Source organism: Pelobates fuscus, chromosome 5 (genome assembly GCF_036172605.1).
Source record: "Pelobates fuscus isolate aPelFus1 chromosome 5, aPelFus1.pri, whole genome shotgun sequence".
Taxonomy (NCBI): domain Eukaryota; kingdom Metazoa; phylum Chordata; class Amphibia; order Anura; family Pelobatidae; genus Pelobates; species Pelobates fuscus.
This window is the reverse complement of record NC_086321.1, coordinates 244,527,903-244,543,429: the sequence shown is the minus strand read 5'-3', so window position 1 is coordinate 244,543,429 and position 15,527 is coordinate 244,527,903. Positions and strand designations below refer to the sequence as shown.

Below are 15,527 nucleotides of genomic sequence, written 5' to 3'. Positions count from 1 at the left end.
CAGAGCCACGCATTCCATGCTTGGCAGCCGTCAGCAGGTTTACCCAATGTGCAGTGTAAGGTGATATACCTGCCCTGACCATGCTTTGCAGACCAGGTATCAGTGGTCAGATGGACCCTTGCCCCAACACTGTGTGCCAGACATGCCATTACTTCCTTTTGCACAATCGAGTACAGGTTGGGGATTGCCTTTTGTGCAAAGAAATTTCGTCCGGGTACCTTCCACTGCGGTGTCCCAATAGCTACAAATTTTTGGAACGCCTCAGACTCCACCAGCTTGTATGGTAAAAGCTGGCGGGCTAAGAGTTCAGACAAGCCAGCTGTCAGATGCCGGGCAAGGGGGTGACTTTGTGACATTGGCTTCTTACGCTCAAACATGTCCTTGACAGACACCTGACTGTGGGCAGATGAGCAGGAACTGCTCAAGGCGAGAGACGGAGTGGCGGATGATTGAGAGGGGGCAAGGAGGACAGCAGTGGTTGACGTGGCTGAAGATGCTGGACCAGGAGGAGGATGGCGGCTTTGAGTTTGTGTGCTGCTTGTACTCATGTGTTGATCCCATAGGCGTTTGTGATGTGTGATCATGTGCCTTCGCAAAGCAGTTGTACCTAGGTGGGTGTTGGACTTCCCACGACTCAGTTTCTTTTGGCACAGGTTGCAAATGGCATCGCTGTTGTCAGAGGCAGACACACAAAAAAAATGCCACACTGCTGAGCTCTGCAATGACGGCATTCTGGTGGTGGCAACAGCATGCGTTGATTGGCGTGCTGTCTGGCTGACCCCAGGTGCCGATGCATGCTGTCTGACTGTGCCACTAGCTCCTTGCGACGACCTCCCCCTGCTTCCAACTCGTCTCCTCCTCCTCCTCTCTGTCTCCCCATCTGAACTTTCCCCCTGTTCTTCTTCTCTTCTAGCGGGCACCCACGTGACATCCACGGACACATCGTCATCATAAACCGCTTCACTTGTGTCTGACAACTCAGCAAAGGAAGCAGCAGCGGGTACAACATCATCATCATCACTCCGTACGTCCATGTGTGTAATGCTGCCTAACTGAGACATATCCCTGTTATCTACATCCTCTGGCAATTATGGTTGCGCATCACTCATTTCTTCCAACTGATGTATAAATAACTCCTCTGACAGATCAAGTGAAGCGGCTGTGGTGCTAGTGTTGGTGGTGGCGGCAGGCGGGCGAGTGGTAACTTGAGAGGTGCACGAAGCTAAGCTGGAGGAGGATGGTGTCCTGTGTTAGCCAGTCAACTGTGTCCTCAGATCTTTTCGAGTTCAGGCTACGTGGCCTCTGAACACTGGGCATTATTCTAGGGCCAAAGGGAATCACAGCACCACGACCACGACGGCCCCTGCGGGGTGGCCTGCCTCTGCCTGTCATTTTTTTTTCGATTAGTGGTACTATGCATGCAAGCTACTGTGACAACAGATATGAGTGGCACTGTGCACTGGCAGAAGTTGGCAGAGTAGACTGTTACACCCGATATGAGTTGCACTGGTGTGACACTGTGCCCTGGCAGGCCCTGAAACGCACACGTGTGAAGGAAACTGACTGCTATTATTTCACAGTCAAAAAGTTTTTAGTTTTTTTTAAATGTACACTACTGTTACACCAGATATGAGTTGCACTGGTGTGACACTGTGCCCTGGCAGGCCCTGAAACGCACACACGTGAAGGAAACGGACTGCTATTATTTCACAGTCAAAAAAGTGTTGTGTTTTTTAAATGTACACTACTGTTACACCAGATATGAGTTGCATTGGTGTGACACTGTGCCCTGGCAGGCCCTGAAACGCACACGTGTGAAGGAAACTGACTGCTATTATATTACAGTCAAAAAAGTTGTTGTCTTTTTTAAATGCAAGCTATTGTGACACCAGATATGAGTTGCACTGGTGTGACACTGTGCCCTGGCAGGCCCTGAAACGCACACACGTGAAGGAAACGGACTGCTATTATTTCACAGTCAAAAAAGTGTTGTGTTTTTTAAATGTACACTACTGTTACACCAGATATGAGTTGCATTGGTGTGACACTGTGCCCTGGCAGGCCCTGAAACGCACACGTGTGAAGGAAACTGACTGCTATTATATTACAGTCAAAAAAGTTTTTAGTTTTTTTTAAATGTACACTACTGTTACACCAGATATGAGTTGCACTGGTGTGACACTGTGCCCTGGCAGGCCCTGAAACGCACACACGTGAAGGAAACGGACTGCTATTATTTCACAGTCAAAAAAGTGTTGTGTTTTTTAAATGTACACTACTGTTACACCAGATATGAGTTGCATTGGTGTGACACTGTGCCCTGGCAGGCCCTGAAACGCACACGTGTGAAGGAAACTGACTGCTATTATATTACAGTCAAAAAAGTTGTTGTCTTTTTTAAATGCAAGCTATTGTGACACCAGACATGAGTGGTGGCACTGGGCAAAGTATACTCTGTGAGCCTGACACACACGCTGGCAGGCAGGCCACTGCAATTAGATTACACAGGGGAAAAAAAAGCAGACTGATGTTCTAACCCTAAAAAGGGCTTTTTGGGGTGCTGTCCTTACAGCAGAGATCAGATGAGTCCTTCAGGACTGTAGTGGACACTGAATACACTAGCCTATCTATCGATTTCCCTATTAAATCAGCAGCAGCTACACTGTCCCTCCTCTCACTAAGAATGCAGCTTCCAAATGAATCTAAAATGGATGCTGTCCAGGAGGTGGGAGGGTCTAGGAGGGAGGGTCTGCTGCTGATTGGCTGGAATGTGTCTGCTGACTGTGAGGTACAGGGTCAAAGTTTACTCAATGATGACGAATAGGGGGCGGAACCGAACATCGCATATGTTCGCCGTCCGTGGCGAACGCGAACAAGCTATGTTCGCCAGGAACTATTCGCCGGCGAACTATTCGCCAGCGAACTATTCGGGACATCTCTAGTTCTAGTAAACAAAACTCAAAACTGGATGCAATGCAGGAGCCTGGCAGTACCCATATAAATGTCAAATAGAACAAAATGGGTTGATAGATTTCTCTGGGATAGTACCATCGCACTTGGCACCATAATTACCTATACTGAAACTAAGCAATAAGGACAGCTTTTTTGCATGTGTTTTTTGTTGTTGGAGTTTTATAATTGTGGCTTGAATTGCACCATGGAAATATTGATAGAGGCTGCGAGTGCCGAGTCCCTAGGAAGTATATATATATATTTATTTCAGTACTGCAATCATATAGCTCCTGTTGTCAAGCATTTGGATAGCTTGAAAATCTACAATTGATTGAATTTTCATATGGCATTATGCTGTGTGTCCTGAGGCTTACATTTCTGCTAGGAATGAAAACATGTTATTCCTACGCACACATATATTAGGCCTAAAAAATCCATTCTTGAATGAGTTATTGTTAAAAGATAATGTAGTTTATCTACCGTATATGATTCAGGGCATGTCATAGAATCACAGGAAAAAACACAGTGTTCAGTTCACAGAAAACAAACTTTCAGAAGGAAAATAATTACTGGTAAACAAACATTGAAATAAAAGGGGTCTACATTAAAGTAATGCATGAGAATAGGAAGGAAATTATTTAGGTGCGTCAGAAAACAATGATGTTATAAAATGTTTTAAATTAATGTTTACATTCCCTTGATGGTTACTGAAGCACCTTTAAGTGCTTTCGTAGAAGGGCTTATCACTATGCTCAAAGCTAGAATACTTGTGGAACTTTATGATCGGTGTCTACTTTGAAGTCAGGGTTATGCTACTTTATGTTATGTTCAGGGTTATTTCTTCTAAATTCTAAAGTGAGAATTCAAAGTGAATGGTAGCTAAATGGAAAGCACAGCTAACTTAGAGAATATTACCAGTTTGGGTATTTTGACCTTTAATTTAACTGGGTTATTCACTAAAGTGAGAAAGTCAATTTCAAATTTATAGTCAGAGTAGTCGAAGTAAAAGCATAGCTAAATTCATAATGTTTTCCAGTATGGCTGGTTTTATTCTAATTTTGAAATTTACCTTAAATTCTCCCTTTGGTGAATAACCCTGATCATCTTTTTAATAAACGTGGCCAATAATACCTAAAGTTGATGCACATCCTGTATCAGACTTTCATGAAAACACGATCATTGTTTAATACGTTGCTGTTGTTCTGCTAATACCCATTGAATTATTTACTAAACAATAATTTGTCAGGAATTTGTAAAAAAGAGAATTTTAAATTTTGAACTAAAGTTGCAAAACTGAAATATTCTTTAAGTTGGCTATGTTTCTAGCTGAAGAAATTGTCATAATTGTCATATTCCCTCTGCATTCTCTACAATTCACACTTTAATGAATAATCTGTATGTATTTTGTTTAAACATGAGTAAATGTTCATGAAATATTGTCTTTGGTGTTTTCCAGTTATACTTTATACGTTTAGTCCACCTTTACAAAATATGTCCAGATTGAGTGTACTTTACAACATTCAAAAACAAACATTTTGTTGCAGGTCTGAAATGCCCACTTTAAGATTTGTACCTTCAATTGTTTCTGTCTGCTTTTGGAGGGTTATCCAATATAGACCATCTGAAATACAGACTGAAACCCACACCAACATTTCCTAAACCTCTAGAGATGTTTCACCAGACTTAGAGGTTTTCGTTTAACTCTGGGCTCTCATTGTTTTGAGATATTTCTGTCATCATTTGTTACTTGTGGAGCATCCAATCTTTATATTCATGTTCTACAGATTTGTTCACAGTTGTATGGTGAAGTCATGTTTGGAGACCATGAAGTAAAGAACCCACAAACAATTTCAACTACATATGATTGTAAATGTATTATTTAGTAGTAATCATATATTTTCATTAAAAATGTTCTTACATTCCATAATAAATCCATCTAAATAAAGTTGTTAGCATGCAAGGAGGTCTCTAGCGCTGGCTTGAATGGTATAAAGTCACTGCTGTTTGGCTGAGAGTGGTCAGCTGACTTTCTCAGCCATCACTGAATTCCCATTCCTAAAACTGGCTTGAAGAGAAACATACCTTGTTCCTTCCAGTCTTCTAAATGGGGTTTCACTGATTGCTGCCAAATTCTGCAAGAGCCTTCTGGTTAGAGATTTTTAGAAAACGGAGGGGCAGAGAGGCAGGGGTATTAGGCACTGGAACAAAAACCCAAGTGGTTAAGGTGAGCTCGCGCCAGGGACCTCCTGGCCCCATAACAACTTCATTTATAGTGCCTAAACTGTTAATTTTACATTATGTTTCTCAAAGGTCTTATTTATCAACTTTTATTGTTTATATATTCATATTTGTCCTATGATTTTACAACACCTCTTTTGTTATTAGTACCAGTAAATGACAAAATTGTGAAACTTGATCACTTGGAACCAAGGACTGAATATAAAGTATGTGTCCAACTGAGACGAAAGGGAGTTGGTGGAACTGGCCACCCTGGACCAGAAGCAATCTTCACAACTGAAGCACTTGGTACGAATTATGCTATTTTCTATTTTCTAAAATTGTTTTCTATTTTCTAAATTGTTCCTTTTAGGAATGGGATGCAGAGAAAGATGTATTTATTGTGTTGGTTTAATCTGGGATATTACAAACAGGACTTGTGGCATATTAAGAACTAGGTTCGTAATCAACCCTTTCTATAGAATAGCGGCTATATAGCATGCTGCTAAATAATTTAAAGGCACACGCTATACGTTATGACCAATTTATTGTAATTTATTGTAATGTAGTGGTTATGGGGTTCCCTTCCATTCAAACTGATTTTGATTAGCACCCTGGCCAGTGGGGTTATCCCAGGCTCTTAAGCTGGAATTTTGGCTGCAACCTGGGATCTAATACAGATGGCAGTTGATGTTTCAAACCTCCCCTTAATTAGCTTGTATGTAGGCAGCAAACCTTGTGGAAATGGAGAATGGAGTGCCTGCCTGTTTTACAGGGCCATGTCTGAGCGCTGGACTGCTGCTGGGCACCAAGAGCTGCATGCCCTCTCGAAGTAAGGAGGCCTGGATTCCTGGGCTTTGAGGGGGGCCTGGAAAAGATTGTCCCTGGTGCTGAGAGCCCTATGGGGCCAGATTGCATTGACTTTTTTGATATACCAGTTGCCATAGGTGACATGCACCTGTAACAAGTGTGAGGCCAGCACTGGAAGAGACACAAGGTGTTCTGTGCTTCACAATAACCACAGAGGGGCAGGGGATGTGCAGGGGTGATATGGTCTGCAGATGCTTGGTTTGGGGGGGTCCAGTGGACTGTGTCAACCTTTGAATGCTCACTGTGCCATGAATTGTTCTGAAGTAGGATGAAGAGTGACTTGGACGGGCCAGGCAGGGGCTTGGCGCTCTCGAGGGGCTTAATGCTTTGTTGAAGTGAGCTTCTCTGCAATCTATATGTATGCTTCTCATGTGCTACTATACTGTTATGGCTTCCTGAGTGGCGGAGGGGGGAGCAGAATTATATATTTTTAACTTTTTTGGACATTTCACAATGTCTGGCCGCACGTGCTCGACTCAAGGTCTTTGAGGGCACTGAGTTATACTCCCACTCGAGAGGGGGTCTCCACGCAGGCAACTATGTTTTAAGTGGTTGCTCATTATATGAATCCTTGTCTACTTACCACATTGTTTAAGGCTTGTTTTATTTGTGAGATCACGAACATCCATTATGGCACTAACCTACGGAATATTGTTGATTCAGCGATCTTGCTACTACTGCACCATCTGGTTCTCTTTTAGCCTTAACCAGGCAGTGATCTCCTTATGTTATATTACTCGGTAATGCCAAATTAAGCATATACTCATTGCTTCTATGTGCTGTTTTTTTTGTTTTTTGTTCTTGCATACACAGGCTCTGTTTACATGTGCTGTTTAGTGCTATTCCTCTAACTTATGTACTTATACACCTGTTTCATGCTCTTGAATGTTCTTTGTTGCATAGACCTTGTTTACCATACATTCTATGTATGTATGTACCTACTTAATGCTTTTGTAAGATCTCTGCTGCATAGACCTGTTTCATTGTGTTATAAAGTTCTATATATTTAATTAACTTTGAATGAACAAAACAAAACAATTTGAATGAACAAACAGCAAATTAGATGAATGACAAATGTTAACAAGATCAAAAGGTGAAGAGGGTCCTGGTCAAATGAGGTACGCATGGGGTATTTATCCCACATTAAACTTTTTAATAAGCTAAATAGGTAAAACAAACCGTAAACTGGCAAACATATTTAGAACATTTACTCAGGATCATTCTTGTATGCACTAGTTCTTTTAGTAGAAAGAGGGAAGTGCTCATGGAGTATTGTAGAGAGTGTTCATAGAAGGGTTACTAAACTGGTTCATGGATTACAGGATAAAACTTACAAGGAAAGGTTAAAGGGACACTATAGTCACCTGAACAACCTTAGCTTAATGAAGCAGTTTTGGTGTATAGAAAATGACCCTGCAGCCTCACTGCTCAATCATCTGCCATTTAGGAGTTAAATCCCTTTCTTTATGAACCCTAGTCACACCTCCCTGCATGTGACTTGCACAGCCTTCCATAAACACTTCCTGTAAAGAGAGCCCTATTTAGGCTTTCTTTATTGCAAGTTCTGTTTAATTAAGATTTTCTTATCCCCTGCTATGTGAATAGCTTGCTAGACCCTGCAAGAGCCTCCTGTATGTGATTAAAGTTCAATTTAGAGATTGAGATACAATTATTTAAGGTAAATTACATCTGTTTGAAAGTGAAACCAGTTTTTTTTTTTTCATGCAGGCTCTGTCAATTATAGCCAGGGGAGGTGTGGCTAGGGCTGCATAAACAGAAACAAAGTGATTTAACTCCTAAATGATCTATACACTAAAACTGCTTTATTTAGCTAAAGTAATTTAGGTGACTATAGTGTTCCTTTAAAGGATCTTAACATGTATAGCTTGGATAGAAACATTTAAATAAATAAAGTGAATCAACACAGTAAAGGAGGAGACTATATTTAAAAGAAGAAAAACTACCACAACAAGAGGACGTAGTCTTAAATTAGAGGGGCAATGTTTTAAAAATAGTATCAGGAAATATTACTTTACTCAGAGGGTAGTGGACGCATGTAATAGCTATCCAGCTGAAGTGGTAGAGGTTAACCTACACAATATCAGGCAGATAGATTTAATATTGTGGCTAATCACTGTATCTCTCTACATAGACAGAAGACTTGGAATTTGAATTCTTATGCTGCTAGTCAGGCCTTGAACTTTACTCACCACTGAAAATCATAACATAATCACTAGGGCTAACTTTCACTCGTCACTGGCTAACAATTTAGTTATTTAGTCTATGAATAATAAAAAAAAATAACCAATATTTATGCTTTGGATTTTAGGACTTCCACCACCTAAAAGTCTCACTTTGATCCCAAAAAGTAAATCATCTCTAAACTTGACTTGGAACTCACACTCATCACGGAACTCAGAGGATGAAAAGGTATTTGAGGTAGAATATGGTAAAGTTAATAGTTCTGAAGCCCCTCACTATAAGCAGGTCACAGGAAACAAAGCTGAAATTATCATTGATGGCTTGGAACCAAGAATGCTATACCAAAGCAGGGTCCGCGTGAACACTAAGTCACAAGGTGAATGGAGTGAGACAGTGTCTGCGTGGACGTATAGCGACAGTAAGTACATTTATTACATTACTTCAATCACACAGCTGTGCTGCCTTCATATTACCTCTGTATTAGCAATTATGAAAAATAACACTGAAATGTTAGATTCTCTGGCCTCACTTTAATTCTTTTGGTTAAGCCTTTGAAATGATCTCAATCTGTTAGAAAAACTTTCAATTGATTTATCTGAACAAAAATCTAAATGTGATCATTTGAAAGCTTATCCAAGAGTATTAAATCAAGACCCACATTAGCAGAAAGTATTAGCAAATATTTATGCATTTTAATACCAAACAATAAATATTTATTTATAAATAATAGTTAAACCCAACATGTTTCACAGTATGTTAGATCTGTCTGTCTGTCTGTCTGTCTGTCTCAACATATATATATACATATATACACACACACACACACACACATCTACTTCTTGTTGAAATACGCAATGATACATAGACTGGTAAGGTTTCTAAATATTAAAAAAGATAATTCAAGAAATAATCAGCATCACTAATCACTATAGTACGAATTGTAGAAAACTAAAACCTGAATGGCAAAACTTAGACAAGCTGTGACAATAACGCAGGGGGCAAAATCTTTTCAAATCAGCTATTTTTGCCATCTGGATTTCAAGTCCATATACTGAACCATTTTCTATAGTATACACCTTTTTTGTACTCAAACCACCCTGAGGTAAGAGGTACACCAGAAAGCTGACAATGGTAACACTGACTGAGTATCATCTGATAGACATCTAACTGGCATAAAATGTATGTGTTTACTCCGTCATAACAAAAAGTCTGATTCATTTAATGATTTTCAGATTTTATGCTAAATCAATAAGCAATCGTTATGCAGAATGATTTTCTTTGATTGTACTTTTAATTAATATATTGTTAAGGTATTAACATATATTTTGCTATTTTCATTGAATTTTAAGAACTACCACCACCACCAGGAAACGTTAATATCGTTAACGTCACTGATTCGTCAGCCACTTTGTCCTGGTCAGTTGAAGAAGGACATTCCATCTCATCTATCACTATACGTTATAAAATATTTGGGAACACAGAGTACAATCATGACATAAAGATCAGAAATATCAGCATTGTTCAGTACCAGCTTAAGGGATTGGAAGCCAATAGTCCATACCTAGTGGAGATATGCGCAGAGAACAATGTTGGGGAAAGCATTCAAAATCCTCTAAAAGACCTAATGACGCGTCAAGAAACCAAAGGTACATAATGGCAATAATTACATACAGTAATACCTGTGATAAACATTTTTCATATGGCTTAAAGGATCACTATTGGGTCAGGAACACAAACATGTATTCCTGATCCTATAGTGTTAAAACCACCATCTAGCCCCCCCCTGGGCCCCTCATGCCTCCATAAATATAGCAAAATCTTACTGTATTCAAGCCAGAAGCTGTATATCTGGAGGAGTAACTGAATGTTTGGATGCATTTTAGGCAGCCATGACCTAGGAAGGATCTCTAACAGCCATCTGAGGAGTGACCAGTGAAGTTATCACTAGGCTGTAATGTAAACACTGCATTTTCTCTGAAAAGACAGTGTTTGCAGCAAAAAGCCTGAAGGTAATGATTCTACTCACCAGAACAAATTCAATAAGCTGTAGTTGTTCTGGCGACTATAGTGTCCCTTTAACCCCTTAAGGACCAAACTTCTGGAATAAAAGGGAATCATGACATGTCACACATGTCATGTGTCCTTAAGGGGTTAATGTTAGTTGGATTTTAGCTATTTACCTTTAGTGACCTCAATAGATGTACAAGGTGACTTTGGAGCTGTTAACTGTATTTTTGTATTTCTTTATTTTTACCGAACCAAGATTCCCACAATATTCCTAAAAATGAAGCACCAAACTCAGGGCTTATTTCACCTGTTTCTTTTTTTTTTTTAAATAGAATTTATTGGTATTTTTAAATAGATATAAAATACAAAACAAGTAAAACATTCAACCCACAGTACAGTACAATGTTTATATGGATAGGGATATAGAAACATATACTCCGTATTACCTTCATATTGTACAATAAAAGACGTTTGTGTAATTTGTCTATTCCCCATCGGATATTTCCATCATATAGTCTTTAGTGAAGAAAATAGTGCCGAAATTTCCTTCTACCCCACACTATCACTGAAGCCAGTGCCCCATTCTGTCTTTAGAAACTGTAGACAAATCCCAGTGCCCCTTATCAGCAGATAAAACATACACCAATCAGTACAATACATTGTATGTATAATTAAAGGTAGGGGAGCATATGCTCTATAATACAACACATATCCCTCAATATGAGCGATTGAGCAATTTATCTGCTCTCCATACAATTCTTCCCCCATATAAACTTTGCTGGGAACAAGGGTGTCGGAGTCAAAATCTCCTTCCCTTTCTATCCTTCACACGTACTGTCACTGTACACATTCATAAACAGACATACCAATAGTAAAGTTGACATTACATTATTTGTGGGTCATATAAAGATTTTTTAATTTTTTTTTGCCTATCCTGATTCATAATTATTTTCTCATTTTCTGAGGGATCCCATTAGTCGCAGAGTAAGCTATCGGCTGAATTTTCAAGAACCTTTATCCATTCATCCCATATCTCGAATAAGCGAATATTAATATTTAAGTGTAATGCTATACCCCTTTCCATTTTGCATTGAGTTAAAATAGTCGCCTTAATAAGTGGCCAGGAGTCAATTGCAGTTTTCTTCCAATTTCTTGCTATGGCTACCTTAAATGCCATCAGAGCATGTATCAGCAAACATTTCTTATCTTTAGATAAATGCGGCAGATTTATATGCAGTAGCAAAGCATCTGGAGTCCAGATATGTGTAATATCCAGAAGATCATTAATATGACCCATATATTGATCCCATGCTACTTTAATTGGAGGGCATTCCCACCATATATGCAGTTCGTTTGCCCCCTCACTGCCGCATCTCCAGCAGCTGGCGGTTTCTTCCTTAGAAAATTTCAGAATCTGTTTTGGGGTTAAGTACCATCGATTTAGAAGCTTATAATGGGCTTCCCTTATATTTAAACAGTGTACCGTTGAGTATACTGTTTGGAGGGCCCTGTTCCATTCCTTTATATTAATTTCTATCGATAGATATCTTTCCCATTTGCATTTTGCTAGAGGCTGAACATATACTTTTACGCTTTTCATAATCTCAACACATCTGGTTAATAATTTTATGTCCTTCTCTGAGCCTATTAATTCATTTAGTTTAGCTACTGAAGATGACTTTGATATCCTGCTGAGGGAGCTTTGTAAAAAACTCCTAATCCTAATAAAATTAAAGTGTGTGCATTTGAAAGACCATATATTCTCCTAATCTCGGGGAAGGGAAGAATCCTGCCGTCTTCTAATATGTCTGCCACTTTTTGGATCCCCTTCTCCATCCATTCTGTTGTATCCAAGTTTTCTAACCAGACCTCTAAGGCTTTAAAGGGCATAGCGGGTAATATTTTGTTTTTTAACCCCTTAAGGACACATGACATGTGTGACACGTCATGATTCCCTTTTATTCCAGAAGTTTGGTCCTTAAGGGGTTAAATCCAATTGATTTTTAAACGGGATCCAAAATTTTACAAGAGGTTTTGTTATCATGTTGTCCGTGGTACACCCTATATTTTTATTTCGGTTTTTTTCTCTTGTAGGCCACATTAGATCTACATTGTTATAAGGAGTAGTAATATCTTCCCCCTCTATTTCAAACCAATTTTGTGAAATTTTATCCTGTCTAATTAGTGGAAGGGTATGCATTAACTGAGCCGCTTGATGATATAGGAAGATGTTTGGAAAACCAATACCGCCTTGCTTATATTTCATATACAGAAGATCCTGTCCCAATCTGGGTTTCTTCTGAAGCCATACATAGTCTCTGAAAATCTTGTTTATAAGCTTAAGTCGGTGGGGGTGCATCTGAATCGGAATCATCCTCAATAGATAAACAAACCTAGGAAAAATATATGCCTTAATGAAATTAACCCGCCCCCACCAGGATAGCTGCATAGAGTTCCAGTTCCAGTGTTTTAACGATTGAGTACATTCTTCAATCAAGGGGATTACGTTAGCCTTCATTATGTTTTCCGGGTTCTTCACTATATTGATCCCAAGATAAACAAATCCCTTTTTTTCCCCACCTAAAGGCAAAGTGTTCAGAAAGGTAGTGATAATCTGCCTCTTGCATGTAGAAGGGCAATACCGACGTTTTTTGAACATTAAGTTTATAGTTTGAAAGGCGGCTATAATTTTCAATTGCTTGCATAGCGGCTGGTACTGATTTGATTGGATTAGTTAACATTAACAGTGTATCGTCCGCATATTGGCATATCTTAAAATGTTTATCTCTCACCTGTTTCTTTTAAATTATTAATGAGATGTTATTTTTTAAACGAATGTCAGTAAAGTTGACGGCACACAGCTGTTTCCAGGCTACAAGCTACTTTTAACATTCTTCTTAGGATTAATAGTTGATGAGAAATGTTACTAACATACAAGATCCAGCACCCTCACTAAACAGCAACTTCAAAGCTCACAAAATGTATTTTTTTTTTTTAAACACCTAACCTAGGCAAATTTTATGGGGATTTAGTTGCAGTATATGATCAAACATTACATAAGCCCGCCACAATGGCAATGTACCCCATTGTATTGAGATGAACCCATACTTTGGAAATGTTTCCTCCTGGCCTGGCTGTCCCCACAGGGCAAGGTTAAATAGGGCCCTAGAATGACCAGAGAGTCAGCCTGGACTCACAAATATTTGTAAAACCAAAAGGGCAGGACTCACCTGAGCATGCACACTTATCAGGGTGCTGCTGGGGTCAGTTCATAGAACATACAAGATCCCACTCAATAACCCTTTAAAGACAGAGGTGAACTATAGAACCTAGACAATATTTCTATAGCCACAATGATATACCTGCAAGTGATATTCGTTAATGATTATTAATGGCTGCAATGTAATAATAAAGCATGAGAATGAACCCGTGATGATTTAAGTACTTAGCTATATGTTAGCTTCTACTATAAATTTTCTTTTCAAATAGTTTTTATGAAAGTTTTAGAAATTTTTCAACAAATTATAAAAACATTCTATTCGGGGTAGGAAAGGTAAGGGGAATTTGGAAGTGAGAAAGGCTATCCATCCATTTAAAAAAACAAAACAATAATGTATATGAACAGTATTTGTACAATAATAAAGTTTAACAATAAATTAATTTTACAAACAATGGACTTTTTTTAAATTTCTTCTTCCCATTTATCCCAATCATACTTTAGTTTTGTAAATTAGTGTATATTATTCGTATGTGACAGTTTGTGTGCTTTGTTATCCAAGATTAAATTCAAAACTTCTTTAAGTGACGGTACATTTTTAGATTTCCAATACCGTGGCAAGCATGAGGTAGCAGCGATCAGGATGTGGCCTTATTATTATTTTATCTGTTTTACTATATATTTGTTTATTATACAAATATTATTCACAATTCACAAACTGCAGAGAAGGCTGTGGTGTATCTTTGTGCCTTACTTCAATAACAAGGTACTAATGAACATCCCAGAAGAACATTCTATTGATACAGAACCATAACCAGATTTTTTTTTTTTTTATTCACTAAATTGTAGGCTGAGGTGAGTTGAAAATCCAATTTAAGAAGGTTAAATAGCTAAGGTTTTCCTACTGGTTTATTTGGGCCTTACTTTTTCAATTTGGTTAAAAAAATCACCACAACTTTCTTTTTTTTGCTAAATAAACTCTAAGGCTGTGTGTCTCAATGATTCCAAAAGGTGATGTCTACATCAAAGATCAAAGTTAGCACAAAAAAAACTAGCATCAAAACCATGTCATATTTTAGTGATGTTGAAAAAAGGAGTTTATCACATTACTAACGACAATAAACTGCACCATTTCAGCTAATTTAGAATAAAACTCCAAAGGTAGATTTATGCATGAGATTTAAAACCTCTTAAATCAGTCTAGGTATAAATGCTAACAGAGATTATAATGTATTATAATTTTCTACTGGATCCGTATTTAATCACTGTGTTTGTGTAATGTTCTTGTATTTCTTTATTTTAAGGATCATCTGAGTCAAAGGATGGAAATATGCTACTTATTGCTATCTTGGGATCAGCAGGAATGACCTGTCTGACTATATTACTGGCATTTCTAATCATGCTGCAGCTGAAAAGAGCTAACTTTCAACACAGGATGGTCCAGGCTTTCCAGAATGGCGTGGTAGGCTTTACATTCACTGCTATATGCTTAATTTGGTGCCAAACACATTTATTACAGCATTTATATATTACTGTATTTTTAATATATTCCAATGTATGACATCATGGTTATCAAACCATTAAAGTGGCACTGTCATGCCGAACTTACCTTTCCCCAATAGCTTCCTCTTCTCTTCCTCTCTCAGGATCTGTACAACATTTCTTCCTGTCTGCTCTAGTTTTTTTTAATACATACAATACACAAGATCCAGCGCACTCACCTATCCACTAAACTGCAACTTCAATGTTGACAGATTTCTAACAGCCTAATGCCTGCTCCTATGAGATTAACCCACTTACTTGGGGGGGAATTCCATCTGGGGCTCTCTGCAGTACAAGGCTAAATAGGGCCCTGGGATAAGGCACCTGTGACAGGGAGGGGTGCAAAACCAAGGAGTTGGCTAGAAATAGTGGGGGGGGGGGCTGCACTCACCTAAACATGCATAAATGGGGTGCTGCTGGGGGCCAAATTATACAATACACAAGATCCAGCACACTCACCTATCCACCAAACAGCAACTTCAATGTTGACAGATTTTATTTTATTTATTTTTTAAGTCTT

The 15,527-nt window shown here is 38.7% G+C and overlaps 1 protein-coding gene across 1 annotated transcript in view; it reads left to right on the top strand.

Annotated features, from left to right (window-relative positions):
• Window positions 1-15,527, top strand: part of TEK (TEK receptor tyrosine kinase) — a 158,470-nt gene that overhangs the window by 124,147 nt on the left and 18,796 nt on the right. The window contains exons 11-14 of the mRNA XM_063455179.1: window positions 5,338-5,478; window positions 8,369-8,659; window positions 9,591-9,887; window positions 14,770-14,927. Coding sequence (XP_063311249.1) covers window positions 5,338-5,478; window positions 8,369-8,659; window positions 9,591-9,887; window positions 14,770-14,927 — 887 coding nt within the window. The remainder of the gene's footprint in view (window positions 1-5,337; window positions 5,479-8,368; window positions 8,660-9,590; window positions 9,888-14,769; window positions 14,928-15,527) is intronic.